This window comes from Triticum aestivum, chromosome 1B (genome assembly GCF_018294505.1).
Source record: "Triticum aestivum cultivar Chinese Spring chromosome 1B, IWGSC CS RefSeq v2.1, whole genome shotgun sequence".
NCBI classification, from domain to species: domain Eukaryota; kingdom Viridiplantae; phylum Streptophyta; class Magnoliopsida; order Poales; family Poaceae; genus Triticum; species Triticum aestivum.
In genome coordinates, this window is record NC_057795.1 from 635,694,182 (window position 1) to 635,720,834 (window position 26,653).

General features: G+C 45.1%; 1 protein-coding gene and 1 pseudogene across 11 annotated transcripts; one reads left to right on the forward strand and one right to left on the reverse strand.

Moving 5' to 3' along the window:
* Positions 1-1,171: 1,171 nt before the first annotated feature.
* LOC123144105 (putative disease resistance protein RGA3) lies at positions 1,172-12,301 on the reverse strand (annotated as a pseudogene).
* Positions 12,302-13,245: 944 nt separating this feature from the next.
* LOC123144111 (uncharacterized) lies at positions 13,246-17,757 on the forward strand. 11 transcript variants are annotated; one of them, XM_044563165.1, is made up of 10 exons: positions 13,246-13,514; positions 13,629-13,808; positions 14,542-14,827; positions 14,915-14,998; positions 15,072-15,218; positions 15,309-15,401; positions 15,493-15,543; positions 15,628-16,638; positions 16,753-17,055; positions 17,143-17,757. In XM_044563165.1, the coding sequence occupies exons 8-9, from the start codon at positions 15,934-15,936 to the stop codon at positions 16,993-16,995; spliced, it is 948 nt and encodes a 315-aa protein (XP_044419100.1). In that variant the 5' UTR covers positions 13,246-13,514; positions 13,629-13,808; positions 14,542-14,827; positions 14,915-14,998; positions 15,072-15,218; positions 15,309-15,401; positions 15,493-15,543; positions 15,628-15,933; the 3' UTR covers positions 16,996-17,055; positions 17,143-17,757. The 11 variants fall into 11 exon arrangements, with proteins under 11 accessions (XP_044419100.1, XP_044419108.1, XP_044419076.1 ...); XM_044563173.1 differs by having other exon boundaries at positions 13,633-13,808; XM_044563141.1 differs by having other exon boundaries at positions 13,246-13,808; positions 13,912-14,827.
* The last annotated feature ends 8,896 nt before the right edge of the window (positions 17,758-26,653 follow it).

The window sequence follows — 26,653 nt, forward strand, 5'->3', positions numbered from 1 at the left end:
AGTAATAGGAAGTATTCTTTTTCTTGATGATTCATTTCCATGCATGATGATAGTAAATTAGGCCAACATTCACCACTATTTATCAACGTCATCAATCGTATCCATTCCTACCAGTTTTAAGGGAATCTGCTCGCTATGTCTTTTTTAAGGGGATCCGCTCGCTAAGTCATCGTCGCACGTTATTTTCACAAGCAATTCCCCTAAAAAAGGCGTGGGTATTGGTAGTTGAACGCCCGCTAGGTTTTCCGCCTGTCCCATCCTTGCGCTGTGCCGCCGCCACCCGCCGAATTTCCAGCCGTCCGAGCCCGTTAACTTCGCCAGCCATCGGGTCGACTGCCCCTGCCCCAAACCCCCATCCCCGAGCACTAGCTATCGCCGCGTTGCCGCCCCAAGCTCCACGCCACCGGGAACGAATCAAGCGCCGTCCCGACACCGCCGTCGCCGGCCCAGCACCTCCAGCCTTGCATGGACAGCTTCAATGTGCAGTCTCCCTTGCTGCCTGACCTTCTGCCAGAGCATGCAGCGGCGGGGTTGGACGCGTGCGTGCTTGCTAGCTTGCTCTCCGTGCGTACGTACTTGCTCTGCGTGCGTCGCACCGGCCAATGCGCATGATGCGTGTGTGCCTGCTTTTCTGTATGTGTATGCAAGCGTGATGCGTGTGTGCGTTGCTGTGTGTGTATGATATAGATGGCCCGAGTGTGTGCATGCTGTGCTCTGCTCTCTGCTGATCTATGTGTTGGTGCTCCTGCTATATGTTCATGCCATACAAATGAAATTTCTGTTAATCTTCTGACATGTTGAGTTGGTTCTCTCTGTCTTCTGAGGGGGTGAATGCAAAGCAGTCTATTAAGCTAGGCACTATTGCTGAGCTAAATTGACAAAAAAATATTGGTAGCCATAGTTGTAGTTTAAGTAGTAGCGAGTTGTCTGATATGTATAAAGAGCCCGTTGCAACTGAGCCCGTTGCTAAATTGACAAAAAAGGTCGCCAGTGTCACTTGATATGTATGAGAATATTAAATGTATTATTAACATGATTAATATTGAACTCTTAAAATTAATGTGGCCCCGTTGCAACGCACGGGCGTTCTTCTAGTATAAAGATAAAAGATAACCATGCTAACAACTAGAGAATATATCTCCTAACTACTCCAAAGCCTTGGCCACCAAGCAATGCCGTGACACATGTATGTTGCCGTGACATATGTATGTTTAACACATGCGGTTCATATATGTATACATAAGGTGAAGCTTATATACACGGTAAAACATCGAGACACGACACTTAGACATTTTTTTTTACATAGTTTAACTAGCTAACGAAGGCGAGACTCTTTAGACATTGGTCGGCGGCGCGGCGGCGGTGGCGTGGTCCCTGAAGATGCCGGCTTCGCTTCGACGTGGGCGGCAACGGACACGTTGCACTCCTCCTCCGCCATGTTTGCTTCGGTGGGGACGGTGAACATGGTGTGTTCCTCCTTCGCTGCGTCGGCTTCGGCGTGGGCGGCGACCACATCGTGCTCCTCCTCCGGCGCTTTGGCTTCGACGCAGGCGGCGGCCATATCGCGCTCCTTCTTCGCTGCTCTCGGTTTGGCTTTGGTCCGGGAAGCGGCCGCATCGCGCTCCTCCTTCACTGCTCTGTCTTTGTCATGGGTGGTGGCTAATATGCGTTGTTCCTCTGCTGCCTCGGCTTCAGCACGAGCGGCGGTGGCTTTGGCGCGTGTCGCGGCCACAACTCGTTCCTTATCCGCTGCTTCGGTTTTGGCATGGAGCGCGCCGCCTCCACTGCTTTGTCTTCAGCGCGGGCAGCGGCCACAACCCGTTCCTTTTCTGCTGCTTCGGCTTTGGCACGGGTGGTGGCCACAACGCGCCTCTCCTCCACTGCTTTGGCTTCAGCGCGGGCGGCGGCCATAGCTCGTTCTTTCTCCGCTGCTTCGGCTTTGGCACGGGTGGCGGCCATGGCTCGTGCCTCTTGCACTGCTTTGGCTTCAGCGCGGGTGACAGCCATAACCCGTTCCTTCTCCGCTGCTTCGGCTTTGGCACGGGTGGCGGCCACAGCGCTCCCCTCCTCCACTGCTTTGGTTTCAGCGCGGGCGGCGGCCATTGCTCGTTCTTTCTCCGCTGCTTCGGCTTTGGCACGGGTGGCGGCCATGGCCCGTGCCTCTTGCACTGCTTTGGCTTCAGCGCGGGTGACGGCCACAACTCGTTCCTTCTCCGCTGCTTCGGCTTTGGCACGGGTGGCGGCCACACCACGCCTTTCCTCCACTGCTTTGGCTTCAGCGCGGGCGGCGGCCATAGCTCGTTCCTTCTCCACTGCTTTGGCTTTGGCACGGGTGGCGGCCACCACGTGCGACCACTCCTAGCAAGCAAAATGAAACGGTAGGAATTGTATATATTTAGGCATGAGCACAGTGTGAACTACTAAGATGGAATGGAAGACAACTAGAGATTAAGAAAACAAAGATTAACCATATATATTGGAAGAGCAACGATCAACAATATGTATTACCTGCATATTGATGTTTGTCTCCATGTTGTACGGTTTACTTGAGTAAAATAGATGCCATCTCTTTTCAATCCCTTCATCATCTGCATAAGCCTCGACATGCTGGATATGACGAAACTTATCCCACTCGGGGCCACACTTTCCCAAAGCCATGGAAGCGAGCACCTCTGGACTGCAGTCCAGCAACAAATGACTTGGTTGTATAGTCCGTAGGCACATCGGGAGTTGTTTCTTGCTGTAGTTAACTATTAGCACGAACCTCCGGAGTGAATTCATCTCATGTAGTAACTCAAGTTTTGGGCAGTGGTTGATCCAAAGCTTTTGCAATTTGGGGAAATTAGACATTGTAGTCAGGTCGGGTAAGTCATACAGGATGAGATGAACTACGGAAGTGAAGTTCTTTAGCGACTGGAGACACTGTACGCCACCAATGGTTAACTTCTTCATAACCCTTGCATGGGTGGCAAGACCGGGAGGAATATACCCCAACTTGCAGTTTTTTAGAAAAAACTCCTCCAACGCGGGCATAGCTTGAACTTTCTCCTCCCATCCCCACTCCTCCCATTCCAACATTCCACTTAAAATCAGTGTGTGTAGTTTCGGAAAGCCAACCATCGCCTGAGATGAATGATGGTGACGTTGACTTCGGGGTTGCAAGAATTCATTACCAACACGCTTGATTGCCGGAGCGCGATTGACCTGTAAAAAATCCAAACATGGGAGTCGACACAATCCATCAGGGAGTTGGGTGCAGCAAGATAGATCTGTCATCCATAGAGTCCTCAAGTTCTCGAGTGGTACTATTGTTGTCCACATCATCCATCTTGGGAGTTGGCGCCCAAAATATCCTTTAATGTCAAGATACTCTAGGCAAGGTAGAGGGCATATCACATCAAACACCACCTCAATTTTCTGTTGTTCCTCATTAGACTCGGGCTTTGAGCAACCCATCATCTCCTAGTCTACTGCTGCATTCTAAGGTAAGTGCAGTAAGATATTGTTTTGCACCTACTCTAGCCTTTGCAATGGACGAGGCCTCTAATACATTCTCTAGACCCTTTAGTCCAAGCTCCTTAAGCTGAGAAAGAGGCCCCAACTCTTCCAAACTACACCAATCACCATCCATATATGTTGGAAATCCAAATAGTACCCACAAATTTGTTAGAGCACGGAAACCCCTAGGAATACTGTTTACATGGGTGTCATTAGTTGAAAGATACCTCAATCCTCGTAGCTTAACAATGCTATCAGGAAGTTTTACAATGCCTCCACAACCTTCAAGGTTAATGTGTTGGAGGAATTTCAACTCGTGGATGTTCTTTGGCAGTCTAGATATATCTGTGCAACTTCTTAGTGACAAATACCTCAAGTGCTTCAGCTGACACACAGATTCAAGCAATGCTGCAAAATTTGCGGATTCTATAAATAGAGTTCGTAGGCTTGAGAAAGTAACCAAGGAATCACCAGGCTGCATTTTGAAGTTCCCAGATAACATTAGTAGTCTCAATAATTTATGCCCTGTTAAATCTCTCCATTCAAATTCATCTGATTCAGCTCCTTTGGTTTCTATGGACAACCTAAGAAAACTATGTGATCTAAGTTTGTTTTTAGCAGTAGCTCCACTCTGAGCTACCAACGCTTCATCTCTAGCCACAAAGTGAGCAAATGAGCGAATGACATCATGCATATTTCCAATAAACTGGCCAGGATAGTTTGTATCTGGCTCAATAAGGTTCCTTAATATTAGCTCATTGTAGTACCTTTTTCCTTCAAGTTCTAGAATACCCGAGCCTCCATTAACCAACCCTTCACCAATCCACATGGACACTACTTCATTGACACTTAGTATTGTCTTTTTAGGCTTAAGGGAGAAGTGCAGAAAGCATTCTTGTAAGCAAGGGGACAAATCATCATAGCTAAGATGTATTGCATAGTTTAGCTCCTCTGGAATTTGAGATACTGACCATATATCATCATTCAAGATGTCTTCCCAATCACGTCGTGTTTTCTCCTTCTTGCATAGGAGCCCCCCCATAACTTTTATAGCTAGTGGCAAACCATCACATTTTGCTATAATTTGCAACCCAATATCTTTTAGCATGTCAAGCTCAGGTTCATCTTTTCCTGATGTGAGTACCTGCAAGCAGTTGTAAGTTATAACATATAAAGTTAATGAGGGGTACGTAATATGTTGGCAATGGCTAGGTGTGTGCTCTTTTTTATTTACTTACCACAAGCAGTGCACTAGATCACCAAGAAAATAAGCTAAAAGATAAAAAAAAAGGCATGCACTACGATAAATTAGATTGCCACACATACGTGTGGAATCAACTTCATATTGATTTTCTAAAGATTACATAATGCATATGAAGGCGTACCAAAATATTTTTCGATGTATTTTCATTCCTTTTCATTTATCATCTTGGTGAACCCGTTTTACAATTTTTTTAAGGCAAAAAGCAATAAAACTATATGTGGTGGCCGTATGCAAGTTCATATATAATCAAATTAACAATGTGGTGATATGTACGGAAATGCTGTTTGGAGGCCGAGCACCATGCAGGCCGTAATCCGGCTCGTTAGTCGTTGTGGGGATCAGCTGCCGTCCCGTATTATTCCGACGTATTTTAATCTGGCACCTTTTTACACCACATTGTATTCTTAAATTATGCACAGTGCTATTCCATGTTAATGACGCTGCCCTGCCAAGCTGTTCACACGTTCCATCGTCTCACCAACCTTGTCCACACAGTGCAAGGAGTTCACGAACATGGGCAGGATTTATGTGTCAGTCTTGCTATGTGTGAGACGCTAGAACATACGCAACAACCACATCATCTAGTGATGTGCCATTTAATCGCTTTCCGAACGTTAGGATTTATGCCCAGAATTACTTGAGTGGACCAATTAAGTTATTCATTACTGCCGGATGAACGTTGGATTTATGCCCTGAATTAGTTGAATGGAACATGTGAATCTTTAAAAAAAAATGAACCAGTTGTTCTCAAACCGGTTATACTATTAGTTCAACTCTTGCAAAAAAAATCACATTGTCCAAAGGAAAATCTCATGTATTTAAGAAATAATTTTTTCATTTGTGTAACAAAATCTTGATTCATTTTTCAATAATGTTCTTCTCCGTGAAAGACTGTTCATGTGTTTCAACAACCAAAAAATGTTCGCTCGTAATATACTAACAACCGTTACAACAAAATGTCCATTTTTTATTAAAGTTTCCCATTTTGTTTCCTTTCTGTTTTTTGTGGTGCCCAAGTGCCCGGTCTCGAGCTCTGGGGTGAAAACCTAGGCCTGACCTGAGATGGTTATACCTGGCAATGGCAGTGTACTTATATCGTAACCTTTTTGAAGGCATTGCCCGGATATGCTCAGACTAGTTTTTCAAGGTGAAAACTTAAAATATGGCCTTCGGTGGTCGGATCCGGTGACGTCGACGTTTGGGCGTCGCTTCCTTCCTAAAGGCGTTGCTGTTGAAGAACATGGACATCCTTGTCCTTGTATTGTCATGAAATGGTTGGTGCGGATATAATCATTGTTGTAGTTTGTCCAAAAAATTCCTCTCACTTAGGGATAGCTTTGGTCTTATATGACTTTGCTATTTGCCGGCGGGCTTTGTGTGTGTTGGTGTTGGATATGTACATTCTAGCTATGCAGAAGCCGGGTGTGTACTCATTATGTTTCTATTCACTTGATACTTCATCTTGAATCAATAAAATGCACCCTTTGTCGAAAAAATGTTCATCGCATTCTTAATAATTGTTAACTGTGTACTGAGAATAATGTATAGCATGTATCAAGAAATTGTTAACTGTGTACAATGTGTTCACTGTGTATTTTAGCAATATATGTGACGAATTCTTCAAAATTAGAAGAATAACTTCATATATACTCAATACTTTTATCCTCGTAATATATGTGAGCAATTCTTCAAAATTTGAAGAATAACTAGTGAAATATTTTTTCTACAAAAGATATATGTGGGAATGAAATTTATAGATGCACATTTTTTTCCCTTTTTGACTTGTGCACATATACACGTGTGGTGTGCTACGAGAAATAGAAACAGCACATTTTCCCCTATAAAAAGTGGTAGAAACAGATCGAACTAAAAAAAATAGAAACAACATATTGTGTGCTATTTTTTTTACCAGCGTATGGTGTGTTATTAGGCGCTGAAGATTTAAAAAAAATGTAGTTAGGCGAACAACAAATGCAAGCGGAGATTCTAAAATAAAAAAACAAATGTAAGCGGAACGTTCCCCAAATGCGGCCAGAAAGCACAGCATGTTCGCAAGCATCAGCCTCAAAGGAGGCCCACGTACAAATCGAGAACAGGAAAGAATGGCACAGGTGTATTTCTCCTAAATATCTGGGTATAGCGCTTGAAAAGTCTGAAGGCACCGATCCTAAAGTGACAACGCTCGATTGAGATAACGGCCACCATGGAGATCGGCCTCCAAAACGCCTCTCTTTGATATGTAAGTGTATATAAAATCAAATTAACAGTGTGACACTAAAATACGGGTGTTATATTGACTATGAGTAAGTACTGACCTGCTTCTTGAGCAATGACCATGCATCTATAGGACCTAATTTGTCAACATGGTGGCAATACACAACTTTCATGCTCCGGGCAACAGTGTCATGTCTTGTGGTGATGAGGACTCTGCTACCTGGGCCGCCATAGCTAAAGGGAGTCATCAACAGTTTGTCCCATTCGCTGACACCCCACATACTAAGAATACTAGGCCCGTAAGGGATTCATTTTTCTGTTTTTTTTGAACTTTTTTTAGCACGGTTGTTGGGGTGACGCGTGTCCAGCAGTTTTCCTGGGTGCAGTAAAAAATCTTGGTTGGATGGTTTTAGCACGTTTGATTTGACGTTGTGATTGCCAAAGTCAGATGACCTTGTCTATTGACGCGTGTGCATGAGATTCTACCGGAGAGTTCCTCTATATTATTGTACTTGTCTTTTGATATTACGTGGCAGTGGCCTATTTAGACGGGTGGATGTGGAGGCGTCTAGAGCTGTCTCTCTGGACCTCTCGAGAGGCATCCCATCAAAACTGCTTCCGATGTAGACGACTATAAAATGCCCCCGTTCATCTCCCAGATCGCGGCTCCCACAACCATCCTTCCCGTTCTCTGCCAGGCCCGACTGCCGGCATCCAAATCCTCTCGGAGCGACGGCTTCGCATCTACCCTCCCCGGGCCAAGGTGGTGGCGCACGTAGCCATCGCACCTCCTTCCACTTCGGCTACACCACCCCCTCTTCACATACACCCTGTCCTAGCCGGCTGCATTTCAAGGGAGGCGACCGGGCACCTCCCAGAGGAAGACAAGACGGGCGACCACCGGGACAGCCAACCCACGGTGCTGGATGGCGGAGAGGGACGATGGTGACGCCGCTCAGCGAAGAGGTGGCGATGGAAGGGGTGTTTGTGGTGGTCGGTCGCGGACGGCATGGTCATGGAACGGCGACTGGGCAGACGAGCGGTGGCGGCACCAGGAGGTGGGGCTCGCGGGGAGGACACGACCGCGTCAAGTTGGTGCTCGCCAGCATCCTCACGGATGGGTTGCTGTTCGCTGCGTCCGTGAAGCCAAGATTGAGAGTGTGCAGCGCGGTCCTCGGCACATCCCGGCGACCGCCGCCCCAGCAAGCCGCGTCACCGCCACGCATCCCCCATGCCCCGAGTGATGGCGTTTCACCTGATGTTTCTCCCCACAGAAGCGCAGAAGGGAACCAACGCGTCATCTGCCAGTACGGGCGAGCGAGAGGATGATGCTGACGGATCTGCTCTCTTTTTTTCGGCGTTGCTCTCAGTTTGGTCCTAGGCGGTGCCCTTCCGCCTTCCTCGGCAAGCCTACAACGCCAGCTTCCAACTTGGTGGCGGCGGTGGACGAGCCCACTGCCCACGGCCTTCTGTCCTCCGGAGGCGAGCCAACAGCGAGCTGCTGCAGTGTTTTGCCCCTCCTTTCCCCACGAGCTCTCGACTCCTCCTCTGTCACTCACGCGGCAAGCAGCGAGCTAGCAACTCTCAGGCGGTAGCTCTCCAGTTGGTCGTCACTTTATTGGCAGTAGCAACACCACTAAGGTATGCTCCTCTTTTTGTTCTTTTTCACATCCACTGTTCAAATCTATATAACTACACACACCATAATTATTACTAGATTAGATGATAGTTTGTATTATCTAGACTTCTGTTTTTACTGATGTAAGGGAAAAAACATGTGGGAGGTTTTTTTGCTCTTGGTTTGATATGTCGTTGCAGAAAGGTTTTGTTTTACAAGGAGATGAACTGTCATTGCTTACAAGTTCAGATCAGAAGGTGGGTGCATATAGTACAGAAAATTGTATACCTAATTGATTATTAGTCTAAACGGAAGGTTTACCAGGTATGTGTGCAAGTCTGTGGGGAGGACATGGATTTTGAGATCCAGCTCCTGCCCGTATGTGCAAGAAATTCATGACCTACATCTCTAATATAGCATGGTAAATCGTTTTTATTCTTGATCTATCCATTACGTTATGTTCCATTTCCTGGTAGGAATTCTGTTTTAATTTCGCATGCTGTTCAAACACATAAGCACTTGATGTGCATTACTGACGTACTGAGGAAATGCTACAGCTTGATGTCTATGTACATTTGGAACTTTAGTTCTGACGAGATGTGTCTTGTGGAGTATATTGGCTTCCAGTACAACTGAGCATGATTTATTGGCAATATACTGCTGCACTACATTATTCCCGAGTCAAGCATAACATTTTGGGCATAACTTTACATGCAGTGCAATTTGGCAAAACAGATGAGAAATTCCTTCTTATTCCAGAACCACTTAAATTTCCCCCGTACCTATTTCCCCATTTGATCTTTGTAGGAGATATTGGCACAATGACTTTATGTTTTTAGCAGTATTGTTTGTATTTTCTTTTGCAAGACATGCTTTAGAAATTGGACTGTAGCAGTTTGGTCTCTTGAGCTCACAAGATCTGTTCTTACTAACAGAGCTGCTTACAAACGTACCGGTCATTAATTACCAATTAATGGTTGCATAATCTGACTGCTTTCTCTCCTATGGATCATGCTTACAGTTGAGTATCCACTGATTCCTAAATGCTTGAACTGGCTATACATCTCCTTTTGTAAATCATTCTAGCTCCTGATTACCAGCTAGGCAAATTTTAACATGCTCCCTCTTACCCTAGCTTTTTACATGTCAGGTAAGAAGGTAAGAGTTAATTAGACCACCAATTAATGAGATCAACGGGTCAGATCTATTATATGCTCTTACCTCTCATGTGAAAAAAGGAGATAAGGGGGAGCATGTTAAAACTGCTCAACTACCAACTAACAGCTGCATAAGAGGACTTCGCTTTCTCCCTTGTTAATCATGCTTCCAATTCAGTGCCTACTGATTCACATTGTCTAATATGCATGTACCATTTTTTGTTTATAATAATCATGCTCTGGTTAAATAGTAAAGAGCATAGACCAACATTTCCTATAAGATTCTCCAAACAAAATATATATTAGAGAGCTACTTAGCGCCTACCTTTTCAATACCAATTACTGCCAGTAAATAACCCTATTGTGGATATTTGGGTAACTTCAGAATTATTATTTTCTTTGCTTTCTTGCACTCAGAGAAAAAACGACCACACCCTACACAACTTCTGGGAGCCAAGGTCGTTTTAGCCTTTTGTCATCTCTATCTCAAGGTTGCTTATTATGTGGAACTTCCTACAATCTTTTCTTTCTTTTTTGTTCACTGCTTCATTGCTGCTCTAGCAATTAGTTTGTACAATTCCTTTTCTAAATGGAAGTACCTACAAATCTAAGTGAACTTGTGCCTTCTCCATGTCATTTATCGTATTTTATTTTGGAAGGTTGCTAATTATATACTCCATCTATTTTCTTTCTTTTTTCTTTCATACTTGATTGTTTTCTTGAGGCCACAAGGGATTTTCCGTGTTTCTAAGGTTCTAATGGCCTGAGATTTAAGTATAGAGTGGCATGCCATGCGTTATCAGTATAAAACTTAGGCCCCTGGAACTTCCCATTTCTAGCATCATTGCTATCTTACATAAAGCTGACAATTTTATCATGAGATTTTCCTTGGTCCTTAGATAGTGTGGTCTGGTCACATGAATTTCTACAGATTTCAATCCTGATATTAAAGCAGCTCAAATGTTTGCATACATCGTGCTGATCGGACATCATCCGTGCTAATTAATTCTCTAAAAGGACAGTTGATTGTTCCACGAAGCCGAGCTGTTATGGATTTGGCGCATTGTATATCATCCATGCTAATGAATTCTCTAAAAAGACAGTTGATTGTTCCAGGAAGCTGTGTTAAAGTTGCACATGTGGTCTTCTTGAGTGTTTCCCAGTATATATGTAGTATGAAAACTGACCGGTAGTGATTAAATAAATGGGGTCTTGAAACAGCCTCATTGTTGGCATCATCTTCTATTTGTTAGCGAAGAACAATCCTTTTTTTAGCTAACCTCAGGTCTAAGAAAAGAACTAGAGCTTTGCAATTTTGTATCCAGTAGCCACTATCACCACGTACTGTAGATCACTTATGCATATACCGCCTAGACTAGATGCACCCTTTTCCCACCTACTGTAGATCACTTATGCATACACCCTTTTCTTATATGAACTACTTTGTCGTGAATTAAGCCTTGAGACGACTTACCAAAAATTACCAAAAAAACAAATAACTAATTTGCCGTGAATTAAGCCTTGAGACGACTTACCAAAAATTACCAAAAAAAAACAAATAACTAATTTGTCGTGAATTAAGCCTTGAGACGACTTACCAAAAATTGCAAAAAATAAATAAATAACTTACCAATCCATGTGGCGCGGCGTGCCGCCGCGCACTACACGCTAGTGTCATCTAGTACAAGAAAGAATTTTTTGTCCTTGATGGCATTCATGAGAGCAACGACAAGTAGGGCCTTGTCTCGAGCCCCACCCACTCCAGGCAAGTCTCCGCCAGCGGCAGTGATGGCCGTACTCAACAATTCAACATCGTTGAAATCTCGTGTGATGCTAAGCCATATCTTCTTAGCGAACTTGCCTTCGATAGCCTCATCATTGAATACCTTCTTGCAGAGAGTGGTCTTGCCAATCCCGCCTACACCAACAATGGCGACCACCATGAGGTGATCAACCTTGTCACCAACTGCCTCCCTTGTAAGCACCTCCACAAGTGCTCTTGTGTCCTCCTCGATCTTCTCGCCAACCGCACCCGACCTCTCCATCAATGAATCTGTTTTGCGATCAGTGGCAAGAGATCGAGTTGCCTTCCGGTCTTGGTAGGCTTCTAGCTTGATGAAATTGAAACTGCCACCCCACTTGCAGATGTCATCCAACTTTTGATTGAGGTTCTTGATGCGGGTGCCGATACCATGGACATGCAGGGGATTTCGGATGCAAAAGAGGAGCGCGTGAAGGCACCCCGTGTCCGTGGATGGACCTTGCTCCATGATCTTGAGCTGGCATAGGTCGATGATGTCGGTGGCCTGGTACATGGCACGCTTCAGTTCCTCCACCCACCCCCGCACACTCTCGTCGGTGATGGTCCTCCTATCGGCATCGGCAAGAACATTCTTGAGATCCCTGAGCTTGGCGTCTAGTTCATCGATCCCACTAGAGACCCCGATCATCATGGCTATGTCTTCGCTTGCCATTTGGGCGAGCATGTTGGTCACGTATGATGCCAAAGCACCCAAAACCACCGCCATATCGCAGGATTTGCCCGGGCAGCTGCTATACTGAAAATAGTGCATGCAAATCAAATTACTCCTCTTGATAACAACTTTTTAATTCAACAATCACATTCTAAAAGTTGGTTCATACATCTCACTGTTGAAAACGAACGTGCTGTGGATTCACTCACCAGCGAATAGCTTGCAAATGAAAAATATGGCTTACAAAGAAGAATGCCATTGCTATACGTGAAAACAGAACTGAACCACGAATGAATATCACAATGGTTACTCGAAATAAAATGGAGGGCACCATCTATTTTACACTAAAAATAGCTACGAAGCAACAACAAAGCTAGCGTTATCTAGTGAAGCTGAAATTAATTACCTTGAATCGATAGGGGAGTTCAGAGCTCCAGACCAACTCCCCGTAGGCTGATGCCTTTGTTTTCACAAATGGGCGTCATGGCTGGGTATGTATTCCTTTTTGTTTTTTGGCAGGGCAAGAAAGGGATTCTTGGATTGAACAAGGCAAAAGATGATGTGTTCCTTTTCCTTTTTGGCAGGGCAAGAAAGGAATTGGTTCCTTCCTTCCTTCTTGTGTTTGTTTGGTTCGACATCGTATCAAACTTTTTTTTGGCTCTGAAGGAAGTGAGTCTGTCCAAGCATCAGATTAACTGGTCCATATTACTAGAATACTAGACCCGTAAGGGTTCGAATTTTCTGGTTTTTTTGGAATTTTTTTTACTGCCCTTGTTTGAGGGACACGTGTGCAGGTTGGTTTTCTAGAGTGGACTGGTTTTATTTTTTGCTTGGTGGGATTGTTCTAGCACGTCTGATTCTGTGCATGCTTGCCACGTCCAGTGTCCTTGTGTCGTTGACTGCCACTCAATCGATGGACACGTTGCCTTCTAGGCTTTTCTGGTGGGCTTCATCTTTGTTTTTTCTCTTTCGACTGTCTATAAGTAGTTGGCCTGCTGTTGGTTCACGTTCTCCGTAAGCCCAACCCAGATTACTTCGCTGCTGTCTCCTGTCCTCCGTCTCTGCGCGCGGCCTCATCCTCCTCCAACCTGGTAGGCGGCAGCCCCTAGCGCCGGCCCTTTTGTTTCCCTCCACCGAGATCGAGATGGTGGTGCGCCGCTGCGCCCTATCCTCCCCAGCTTGGTCGCTGGCCAGCCCCTAACGCCAGGCCCTCCGTTTTCCTCCAGCGAGGCTGAGATGGCAGTGTCGTGCTGCGCCCCGCCGGCCTCGCCGTCCGGGATGCTCAGCAGGTGCTGCAGCGCCATCGTTAGCGGGGTCTCGGAGTCCAGCCCGAACATCCCACCCTCCATTCTTGCTCACTGATCGATCTCCTCAGTGTTGGATTACTTGTTGATTATATATAGGCAGGCTACCGGAGGACGTGCAAGCACCAAGCAGGCGGCAGACTACGCGCTCCCAACCTGCCTGCGAGGACGGAGAAGGAGCAGGATGCGCACTGTCTGTGAGGCCTGCTGCCACCGGTCGTCCTGCCCCATGAGCTTCACGAGAAGCGGCTCCCAACAAACATGCCCATGGACCTTCAGGTCAGTTCTACCTTCAGCGATACGTGCATTTCTGCAGAGGCGAATTTGGCATGCATGACAGCTTTAACGATTGGTGTTGAATGATGTGTTAATCTGTTTGCAGGAGAGAGATGAGAGCCTCTTATTGTTATACGAGCTCACGTATTTTTTTATCTTGAAGAAATCCTGTGGAAAATTTATGTACTAACCTTTATTAGGAAAGTATTATCCTTTCTTTTATTAAAAAAAGTCATCAAGATGAGGTTTAAAGTCCAATGTCTACAAACAGTGAAACCATTTCTTCTATGATCTATCTGGCTTTTAATTATTGACTGCAACCAAAAACTTTGTTGTCAGTTTAGTAATGACATAGCTGAATGTATTTGCTATGACATGCAGGTAATTTGCATTTTTTTACCACTATCATTCTATATGGATTCATACCATTGTGCGTTCTCTTACCTGGCAGCTGGCACTAATTTCTGCTGCTTATGTTATCTGCATCCATCTGCATCAAGTATCATTTTATGACTATTGTACCGCATCCATATTGTTCTCATGTTTAGTAGTTATCAGATTGTTTGTATATGACGGATTAGAAAGCCTTATCACCTAACATTTATTTGAGTATTAATATGATAGTGCCAGATGTCTATAGATTTTTCTTCAGCAATCTGCGCAACTGAATCCGCAATTACCCAGCTAAAATAAGCTCCTGCTATTACTGGCTTAACAGTCTCTCTTCGCCATGTAGATCAGAATCGAAGCCTCCTCACCACGCGTGAGATTTTGTGCATGGTTGGGAGGGAGGCGAGTCTTCGTTTGTGTCCCTGCTGAGTCTTTTCCTGTTCGGTGAGTCTTCGTTTGTGTCCCTGCTGAGTCTTTTCCTGTTCGTTTCGTCTCTGTTATGGTTCGTTCCGGTGCTCATGCTTCCCAGCGTATTCGCTCCACGTCGTTGGGTTCTTCTTCCTTGGTGGGTTCCTCTTTGCCGGTTGGTGGTGTTGATGGGAGGTTTCTTGCCCAAGGTGGTTCTGTTCCTCGTGAGTATTGCTCCTTTTAGGTTGTTATTAGCTATGTGTGATTTTGGTAAAAAATTTGGTTGTTTTTACGTGGTTGTGTGTTTTCAGATTCGAGTGCTGATGAGGCGCGGCGGCAACGCCAGGCACGGCAAGATATCCGTCGTGGGAAGCGCCCTCTAGATTCATCGTCCGGTGGGTGCTTTCTTTGTTGAACTCCTTTTGTATTGTTTTCAGAAAAATATTGCTGACTGATTGACTTTTGCAGTTGGAAGGAACGTTTGCCCTGTACTTGAAGAGCTGGTTGATCCTTGTCTTCTTGCTGTTAGGGGTGCATCTGATGTCGAAGTTTTGTATCGTCCGTATTTTGTTGCTGGTTGGTTGTCTGGTTCCTCGCGTGGACTGACTCCTTCTGGTATGTTTATTTATTTTGTACTCCTTACAACTGTTTATATGCTTCGATGTGTTTGCTTGGTTAATATTTTTTCATGTTTACTTTCTGTAGTTCTTCCTACACCTGTTGTTAGTCGTGCTGATGCTGTTTGGAATCGTCGGAAGCGAAGGATTCTTCGAGATTATTACACTGGTAAAAAAAGAGGTGTGTTTCTTGATTTTGTTTGTTATGTTTACGGTTTTTAATTGCTTTGCTCCCGATCGGTTTAAGATTGAAAGTCTCTCTTGTGTTGTAGTTCCTGCTATGGAACCGCCATTTGCTAAGGAAAATATATTACTTCTTAAAGGTAGTTAAGTTTTATATTCTGTTCTTTAGATTCTTTGTTTGTTTGTTTTCCCTTACTCCTTGCTGTTTTTGTTATTTATGCCAGCCGTTTCACGTGTTCGCTCTTATTATGGTGGTCCTGAGTATGTTTGCCCGGTGTGCCATGCTTCATTTTGGTTTTTGGAGGGCTGTAAGACTTATGCTGCCGGTGGTGGTCGCCTTCCAGTGTATAGTGGCTGTTGCAAGGGAGGCAAGGTGTCGTTGCCTTCATTTCCAGATTGGCCATCTCCTCTTAAGGATTTGATTAAGTTTGATGGAGGTCCTGTCTCTAGCCGTTTCATGCGTTTGATTAGATATTACAATTCTATGTTTTGCTTCACATCTCTTGGCGCTCGAGTTGATCAGAGTATTAATGTTGGCGGATCCCTATGTTTTCAAGATGAATGGGGTGGTTTATCATCATATTGGTCCTCTTATTCCTTCAGGGAATAGTGCGCCAAAGTATGCTCAGCTTTATATGGTGGACTCTGCTGATGAAGTGCAGTTGAGAATTAGTGCCTTTGATCGTCAAGGAGCTGAAACGCTTGATCCTGATCCAGGCATTGTGGCCTCTCTTATTGCTATGTTAAATAGGCATCATAAATTGGTGCATAAGTTTAGAATGGCTAGGGCAAATCTGTGTTCTCCTTCTGCTCCTAGGGTGGCTATACATTTTATGGGTGATGAAGGCGGTGGTCATGGTGACCGTTTTTCTGGTCCTGCTTCATGTGAGGTGGCCGCTCTTATTGTCGGCGATTACACGCTTGAATGTAAAAGATTTGATGTTATTGCTGAAACTCGCTCTGGTTTTCTTCAGCATATCTCTTCGTTGAATTCGAGTCTTATGCCCCTACAGTATCCTCTATTATTTCCCTTTGGTGACAAAGGATTTCATCTTGGTATCAAGTATATTGCTACTGGTGGGCCTCATGGAGATGGGCATTGTAATATTGGTGGGCGTTTACGTGGTCGTTCTTCAGGAGGGCAAGTATCTATGATGGAATACTATAATTATTACTTCCACTATAGACGGGGGGAGCCAAATCCTTATACCTGTTGTGGTCGTTTGAGCCAGCAGATAGGTGTGAATTCTTATTCTTGTGTGGAAGCTAATCGTTTGGACTTTCACTTTCAGCAACAAGATGATTTACGTTCTGAGACTTATCAAGGTATTACTGATGTTGTCGGACAGGGTGGATCAACTGGTGAGAATTTGGGGATTCAGTTTATATTACATTCGAGTTTTACGGGTGGTCCTTGGTACATGATGCTTAATTACCATGATGGTATGGCTATTTGTCGCGAATATGGTGCTCCCGATCTTTTTGTCACTTTTACATGCAATCCAAAGTGGCAAGAAGTGATGCTCTCGCATATGAAGGTGGTCAGACTCACGTTGATCGTCCTGACGTTGTTACACGTGCTTTCAATATAAAATTTGAAGAATTTTTAGAAGATGTAAAGAATGGATCAGCATTTGGAGCTATTCAAGCTTGTGAGTTACTATTTATTTTCCCTACTGTACCATTGTGGTCTCCTTCTTTGAATTTAATTATTACTATTTTGGTTATACAATTTTCAGATTTGTATGTGGTGGAATTTCAAAAGAGAGGGCTTCCTCATACTCATACTCTTATCTGGCTTAAAGAGAGTACGAAGGATCCTTCGCCTGCTTTTATAGATAATCTGGTGTGTGCTGAGTTACCAGATCCAATGGTTGACCCTTCGGGATATACACTTGTGGATGAATTCATGGTTCACGGCCCATGTGGTATGTTAGATGACAAGTGTCCTTGTATGAAAGATGGCACTTGCTCAAAGCGGTTTCCAAAGTCTTTTAACAGTGAGATGATGGTGGATGAGATGGGGTTTCCTGTATATCGTCGACGCCCCTCTGCTAATTTTGTTCTTAGAAAGAAGGGGACTCTTCGTTTGAATAATTTGGAAAGATGGTTAAGGTGGTTCCGTCTCTTGGTCTATGTAATGGGACACGTTTGATTGTCACTCGCCTTGGCCACAGAGTTATAGAAGGTGAAATCATTACTGGTTCACATAAAGGGGAACGAGTTTGTATTCCGCGTATTGTGCTTAATTCTCCTGGGTGTAAATGGCCTTTCACATTGCGTCGTTGCCAGCTTCCAATTCGGCTGTGTTATGCGATGACAATAAATAAAAGTCAAGGGCAAACTTTATATAAGATTTGTGTGTATTTGAGGAATCCGGTTTTTTCACATGGACAATTGTATGTAGCCGTCTCGCGTGTTACGTCCTGGAAGGGTCTAAAATTCTTAATTGAAGATGAGAACGGAGAACATTCGCCAATCACAAGGAATGTAGTCTATGAAGAAATCATTCGTCGTTTATAGTTCCATTCTTACATGGTTAGTTCTTTCAAATTTGGTATTGATTACTGATTTATGCTAGGTTTATTATAGATTTTACGAATTTTTTATTGGGTTAGGACTGACATAAAATGTGGAAAGGTGTTGATCTTCTAGGTGCATGGTTGCATACTGCACTTCCTACCTACTTCCTACCTACTGATAAATTAACATGTGAATTTTTTTATTGACCAATTCACAGCTTATGGTTCTTGTTGTGCATAACGAAAACCAGCCTTCGGCATTCAGGGAGTGCTTCGCTGCCGTAGATTCCAGCATGACACGTCTATATAGTGTAAGAGGTGATTGCTAATGCCATCTTGGATGATTACGCTGAACGGTTAGAGATGTCCAAGCAGATGGACGGGGAAGAGGCAGGTGAGCAAGCAAATATGGAATAGGGTGTTAACAATCTGAAGCTTGCCGAAATTAAAATCAATGATGGTGCGTCATCAAGCAAGGCTAACAAGATTGCTTTGCATCGAGGAGATCAGGTCGTATTTTGTAGTTTGTCATATGTAAAAGTATCTGTCTTTGTACTTCTATGTCATGTATGTTGTCTGTGGTCTACTACTAAGGTCATGTGTGTTTCGTTTTATGTGTTTGATTTTGTATTTACTTATTACCTATGCAGTTTGGTTTCATTTTTTCTTTCTTGCCGTTGAAAAAAAACATGTGTAGCCTTTAGCTATGTACAACAATTATTGATTACCTTGGTGTGCTATCTATCGGTCATGCTCTCCAAAAAGTAAATAATCGCTAAGGAAAACAACAGCAGACCTATATTGCATAATAACTTTTAATACGTGCCAAGGTCAATAAGCACAAAAAAGAAAAGCCATGAAACCAGCAAGATGAGGCTACCCAAAGGAGGAACAAAAATAAAAAGAAATGAAAGAGAGCAGTATGATATCTTCTTGGTAGCTCAGGTAGAACACTACCAAGCATATCTGCCTCCAGTGGCGAAAGGCCAAAAAAAATAAAGGAAAGCAATATGATATCTCCTACGTAGTTCAGGTAGAGCACTACCAAGCATGTCTCCCTTCAGCGGCAGGGCCACCAGTGCCTCGGAGAGCCACCGCTCAGGCAGCAGCGTCATGACGATCATCTAGGATCATTGCACACAGAAGCATAGAGAAGCCAAGCAATGCTGCTAGCAGCCCAGACATGAGAATTAGGATCAACTCTGAGATCACGTCCTCCATTGGGGGCCTCCTCTCGGTCTTTTATCACCGGAGGAAGAAAGAAAAGCGAAAATTAGGGAGAAGGAATGGGGCACGTTGTGGGGATGGAGAAAAAGAAGAGAGTCTAGGGGATGGAGAAAAAGAAGAGAGTCTGTGGTTATTTTTATAGCTCAAACTCGGTGTACGATGGGCGAAGTTGTGACGCCCCCGATTCAATCGTACACTAATCATGCACGCAAATGTGTACGATCGAGATCAGGGACTCACGGGAAGATATCACAACACAACTCTAAAACATAAAGAAGTCATACAAGCATCATAATACAAGCCAGGGGCCTCGAGGGATCGAATACAAGTGCTCGATCATAGACGAGTCAGCGGAAGCAACAATATCTGAGTACAGACATAAGTTAAACAAGTTTGCCTTAAGAAGGCTAGCACAAACTGGGATACAGATCGAAAGAGGCGCAGGCCTCCTGCCTGGGATCCTCCTAACTACTCCTGGTCATCGTCAACAGCCTGCACGTAGCAGTAGGCACCTCCAGTGTAGTAGGAATCATCGTCGACGGTGGCGTCTGGCTCCAGGGCTCCAGCATCTGGTTGCGACAACCAGGTAGAAGGGAAAGGGGAAAAGAGGGAGAAAAGCAACCGTGAGTACTCATCTAAGGTACTCGCAAGCAAGGAGCTACACTACATATGCATGGGTAAATGTGTAAGGAGGCCATATCGGTGGACTGAACTGCAGAATGCCAGAATAAGAGGGGGATAGATAGTCTTATCGAAGACTACGCTTCTGGTCACCTTCGTCTTGCAACAGGTAGAAGAGGGTAGGTTGAAGTCCTCCAAGTAGCATCACATAGCAATAATCCTACCCGGTGATCCCCTCCTCGTATCCCTGAGAGAGAGCGACCACCGGTTGTATCTGGCACTTGGAAGGGTGTGTTTTATTAAGTATCCGGTTCTAGTTGTCATAAGGTCAAGGTACAACTCCAAGTCGTCCTGTTACCGAAGATCACGGCTATTCGAATAGATTAACTTCCCTGCAGGGGTGCACCAACTTACCCAGCACGCTTGATCCCATTTGGCCGGACACACTTTCCTGGGTCATGCCCGGCCGCGGAAGATCAACACGTCGCAGCCCCACCTAGGCACAACAGAGAGGTCAGCACGCCGGTCTAAACCTAAGCGCACAGGGGTCTGGGCCCATCGCCCTTAGCACACCTGCACGTTGCGTACGCGGCCGGTGAGCAGACCTAGCAACCTCCATTACAAAGGAAGTTGCGTTAACACAGTCCAACCCGGCGCGCGCCACTCAGTCGCTGACGTCAAGAAGGCTTCGGCTGATACCACGACGCCGGGATACCCATAACTACTCCCGCGTAGATGGTTAGTGCGTATAGGCTCGTAGCCAACTCAGATCAAATACCAAGATCTCGTTAAACATGTTAAATATCCGCGAACGCCGACCAGGGCCAGGCCCACCTGTCTCCTAGGTGGTCTCAACCTGCCCTGCCGCTCCGCCACAAAGTAACAGTCGGGGGCCGTCGGGAACCCAGGCCCACCTCTACCGGGATGGAGCCACCTGCCCCTTCAGCCCCCATCTCCGAACAGTATCACAGGTAATGTAACTGTGTAAAGTATATCGTATATGCCCGTGATCACCTCCCGAAGTGATCACGGCCCAGTAGTATAGCATGGCAGACGGACAAGAGTGTAGGGCCACTGATGGAACACTAGCATCCTATACTAAGCAGTAGGATAGCAGGTAATGGTAACAACAGTAGTAGCAAGGACAAGCTATGCATCATGATAGGAATAACGGAAAGCAGTAACATGCTACACTACTCTAATGCAAGCAGAATAGAGAAAAGAGTAGGTGATATCTGGTGATCAAGGGGGGGGGGGCTTGCCTGGTTGCTCAGACAAGGAGGGGGTCGTCGGTGACGTAGTCGTACTCGGTGGCATCAGCGTCGGTCTCGTAGTCTACCGGAGATAAGAAGGGGAAGAAACAATGAATACAATGCAAACATAAACACGACGATGCGTGACGTGACAATGAGCGGTGCTAGGTGTGCCCTCACGTGGTATGAGGTGGTACCGGTTAAGGGGGGAAACATCCGGGAAAGTATTCCCGGTGTTTCGCGTTTTCGGGCAGAGGAGCCGGAGGGGGAAAATTGCGAGTTCGATAGGTTAGGGGTGTGTGGCGGACGAACGGACTGCGTATCCGAATTCGTCTCGTCGTTCTGAGCAACTTTCATGTTGAAAATATTTTAATCCGAGTTACGGATTAAAAGATATGATTTTCTAAAGATTTTATTAATTTCTGGAATTTAATTAATGATTTAATTAATTCGAAAAATGGATTTATGACGTCAGCATGATGTCATGCTGACGTCAGCAGTCAACAGAGTTGACTTGGTCAACCTGACATGTGGGTCCAGTGGGACCCACCTGTCATTCTCTGTTTAGGTTAATTACAGATTAGTTAATTTAATTACTATTTAATTAACCTAACTAGTTAATTAAATTAATTAAACCGGATTAATTAACTTAATTAATTCATTAGATAATTAATTAATTAATAATTAATTTTATTAAATCATTTTTTATTTTTTATTTTTATTTTTAATTCATCTTTTTTTTATAAAACGGTATGGGCATGGGGCCCATCTGTCATAGGCCCCAGGGGCCTTAGCGGGTGCGGGCGGCGGGCACTGCCCGAGCGGGTGCGGGCGGGCGCCCGTCTGCTGGCCTCGCCCGTGGACAACGGGAGTAGGCACGGGATCAACCAGCGGCCACCACTGGGGCTCCGGCGCGGCGGAGGGAGCCGCGGGAGGGGGCCGCGGCCAAGTTCAGAGGACGGGAGGCGCACTTGCGGGGGAACAGGGGGCGACGGAGGCGAGGGAGCAGGGACGGAGCTGTGCGGGCGCCAGGGGCGCCGATGCGGGATGGGCGCGTGCGGGGCACGACCCTAGTGGGGGCGCGCGGGGCGCCGGTGCGTGAGCGCGTGCACGCGAGGGAGAGAGGAGGAGAGGGCCTCACAGGGGGAGTAGGGTCTGGGGCAGCGGGGCTTGGGGCGGAGGACGGACACGACGGCGTCGGGGAGGCAGTCCGACGAGGTAGTCCTGTTCGGCGGCGAAGATTGATCCGGGCGGCGTCGGGGGAGGTTGCCGGCGGGGACGACGAGCGTCGACGAGGCCTGGGGAGGCTGGCGGGGATGAGGCGAGGCGACGAGGCGGCGCAGGTGGCACCAACGACGGCAGGGCGGCGGGGCGGCTCCGGCGGGGGTTCCGGGCGGCGGCAGGGCGCCTTTTCCCCCGATCCAGATCGGGGGGGAAGCGAGGGGGGCGAGCGGGGTGGGGCGAGTGGGGGTCTCGTCCCCGATCCGGATTGGATCGGGAGGGGGGAACGACGTGGGGGGGGGAGTGCGGGGGCGAGTGGGGGCGTGGGGAATCGGGGGGGCTAGGGTTTCTGGGGTGTGGGGTGGCCTATAGGCCAGGGGGCGGCCGACTGGGCCATGGCCCAGTTGGGCCGGTGGCCGAATGGGCCGGCCAGTTGGGTCGGCTGGCCCGGGGGGGTGCTTGCTTTTCTTTCCCTTTTCTTTTGTTTCCTCCTTTTGTATTTTCTTTCTTTTATTTATTTTATTACTTTTAGTTGCTATTTATTCTATTGATAACAAAATACCAAAGTGGCACCTAAATTGATGTTTACTAATTATGCCACCACCTCATAAATTTGCTAACCCAAAATAAAATAGTTTTGTAATTATTTAATATTTAAAGTATTTAAATAATAGTTTTTGCTACTGTTTTATTCATCTCATAGTTTTTAAGCATTTTATAATAGTGTGGTTCCTTCGCCATAATTACCTATGCAATATTTGGCACAACCCGAACATTTTAGCTTTATTGTTTGAAAACGTTTGTTGTTTGTTTTTATTTTAAAATTTGAATTCGAACGGGATTGAGTCATCGGGAGATTAACAACAGTAACGGAGGTGACGTGGCATCATTAGCTTGGGATTACTGTAGTCTAATTATCCGGGCGTCACAATTCTCCTCCACTATAAGAAATCTCGTCCCGAGATTTAAGAGGGGGTCTAAGGGGGAAAGGTTTGGTTACAAAATTCTAACGAATTTTCTTAGTCTTGGTAGCTCATCTCGAAGAGGTCGATCCATAGCGTTGATGTCTTCATTCCTATGCATCAATGCATCACGATGAAGTGGTCGTCCTTCCTTCAGGATCTTCACCGTACTTATGAAAGGATAAGAGGGGAAAAACTCTATGGACGGATCCTGATAAAATTGAGCATCGGACAGTTAACTCAGGGGAAGAAGCATAAGTATCTCCCGAGTTGAAACTTAAGAAGATATCGAGAGCAAAGTAAGAAGGTGCAAAATAGAAGTTTCAATCGCATAGGCCATCGTTCGTTGCTTGAAATGAAGTGTTGAAGGGGTTTAGAGCAATGTGAACAAGCATTGCATCAGATACCAGAATAGATCACTAGGCAGGTGGCCCATGGATTACTTACAAAGTCAAGCGCGAGGAATAACTTTGACAACAGGGTGTACAGGAGAGTCAGGTTTCGATCCTGTGGAACTGTGGGTTATGGGCCCACCATGTGGGTTAAAAAGTAGAAAGGGCGGTGATATTTTGCACAGTCATGATAACAAGACATGTCAGAGGGTAGCCTATCAATTATGTCGGCAACAATGTCGGTACTAAGGGCGAGGGACGAAGAGAACCATTTTCCTGCTCATTGAACGAGGCGGACCATTAGGCAAGGTTCCCGTCCATCGGTGGTTACCGGAATGTCATCACCAAAATAACAGGGTCCTTCTGACAGAATTATACACCGAGGTGTTTACAAAAGCAGGAGAATATTACTGCTTAGATCTCATAGATCACAAGAAAGGTTAAACCAAACAATGGAAAGGAAGATATGATTATCAGATTTAACCAGATCAATGGAAAGGAAAAAAATGTGTTTAAACACATATTCCAGGGGTATATCCTTCCCAAGGACAAGCAGATGATATCCATGACAGGATGGAAGGTAGAAAACCATTTAGGTAAGGGGAGGAAAATTTCATGACATTACCCATACAACGGTGTTTGGATAATTGATAAAGAGAATTTAGCATTGTGCTTCAAATGTTCTTGGTGATGAACGGAGTACCACAGACATGCTTCAGGTAGCAATGATATGGTGTTTCAATCAAGGGCCAGACTTCGGATACACCAATGATCCATCAGGAGTAACTTATAAAATAAGTCCTACAATTTCCTCCAGGATGAATGGATAACCTTGCTGAAAAGAATCTATAATGATAGGTCCTCCAGCCAGGGGGGGGGTGCTAGGCATGACATCATGTTACCGGGTCATCAAAGGACAAACAACATAACTCCTGGAAAGTTGTCCCAACCATCATATCTGACCGAGATTCAGATCCAATTGGTGTCATGATGCCTCAGACTCAGGATGTCCGAGAAGAAAAGGCGCAACACAAATCGTTGAAATGGCATTGCAAGATTCTCGGGAAATGAACTATGGGAGCGGGTTCCTGAAACAATAGTTCATCATTAAACCAAGGAGAGGTGAGGAGGTGGCTGATTGACTCAGCGACAATTCATTGAGATTTTCAAAAGATGGATTTCCACAATAATGTGAACAAGAAGATGACATTTGTCAGATCAAATGGTATAATGATGTATGCTCGAGGAAAACATACACAATTAAACATTGGTTGAAAGGTGCACCCGAAATATGGGTTGGGTTGCACGACCAATGTCAGAATGGTGATTCAATAGTCAATAGCCTAAGAATGAACTTTCGACCATTAACTTCAAAAAAATAGGGTTGCTAGAAGGAAAGAATCCAAACAACACCGTTCACTTGTTGGAATTAACACGGGGACCAAGAAAGAATGGTGATGGTGAGAAGTATTTCTATGTCAAGAATTCTCAAGAGGTGGAACAAATCTCAGAACATTCTTGACATAAAGGATGGTAATACTCAAAGGTAAAGGAAGAACAATTGCTGGATAGCAAGGAACTCAAGGTATAACACCAAACATGAACAAGCTTGTGTTGGTGGGAGGGCAATAAAGTGGTCGACGATAATACAATTCATCGAGGGCAAGGATGGTATTTCTCATCATGAATTCAATTGATATCCTGGATGAGCTCAGAATGTTGATGATCACGACACCTTTGTCGCGAGAGTTCATGAAGATGTAATCGATCGGTAACGACATCAAGTCAAGTAATGATGAAGTGAAAGGTTATTGGAACCAAGGGTACGACACAAACTCGAAACCAAGCTTGTTGTTCAAGGCGAAATGATATGACGATGAGGATCGACGTAAGGTTAGTTCATCGTCGAAAATTGGTGCTCCGAGAATAAGGACCAGGTAGCACAGTTAGAATCGTCACGACAATGATATAGCCAAACAGGCTAGGAATGGCGTGATCGGGTACAAACTCGTACTTATAGAAGCTTACTGAAGAGTTGTTGAACCGAAGAGCGGACTCGGTTCAGTTATCGGTGTCTTTGAGTGTTCAATAACTCAGAGCCCGCGAAAAATTGGAATCAGTGGGAAGGTAGCACTTGATGAAGAACTCATAAAAAGTTATGCAGTTCCATGATAATCTCGAGATACCAGGGGGGTAATACTCGACACAAGATCGAAGTAAAGGTTGGACTGGTGTATTGATCCATAGAAGACAATTGTTTTAACTTGTCCGAGAAATGAGATCAAAGAAGAACAATCATGGTCGGAACCACGGTTGCAAAAGGCCAGATCCTAGATATAAGATGAACTTATACCAAAGGAATAATTTATTTAAGAGAAGCTTTAATGATAAGATCTACATCGTGTCCATGGGCATGAACACAATTTCAAGGTCGACTCCCACTTCTCCAATGCATAACCTTTCATTCACTTCTCACGTTCGATGAAGTTGCAGTGTTGAAATTTTACCTGGTGAAGCACCAGAAGAGTATGACTCGTGAAAACTTTCGGGTTCACACGGTTTAGAGAAGGCATATGTTCAACCCATAGAGGCTTCTTAGAAACATATACCACAAGTTTCAAGAGTAAATAACACAAGCCGCAAAGCAGAGCATGGTTGGCCAAGCAGAGGATACAACTTAACAAAGGCATTATGTATCAGGGGAAGAACTCACAAGGTGATCAAATGTGAAGGACACTGTCGGATAACAATCCAACAAAGGACTTGATGGTCCAGAAAGGATCTGATACGAGTATCAGTACTCAACTAGAGGAAGAAGAATGCAAGGGGATCAGATTATAGAAACAACTGACTAACTCAATTGTCAAATGCAAAGGAATTATGATTTCCAAATCAAGGGATCAAAAGCAATGCTCTGATTAGGGATGGATAAGTTGAATAGCCTTAGGGTACAATCAACGACAATTGGATTGGTCGAGAACCAATTCCAGTTAAAAGAATGGAGCTCAGCCGGAAAGGTAATTTATAAGGATCAATGATGATTGCGTGTATT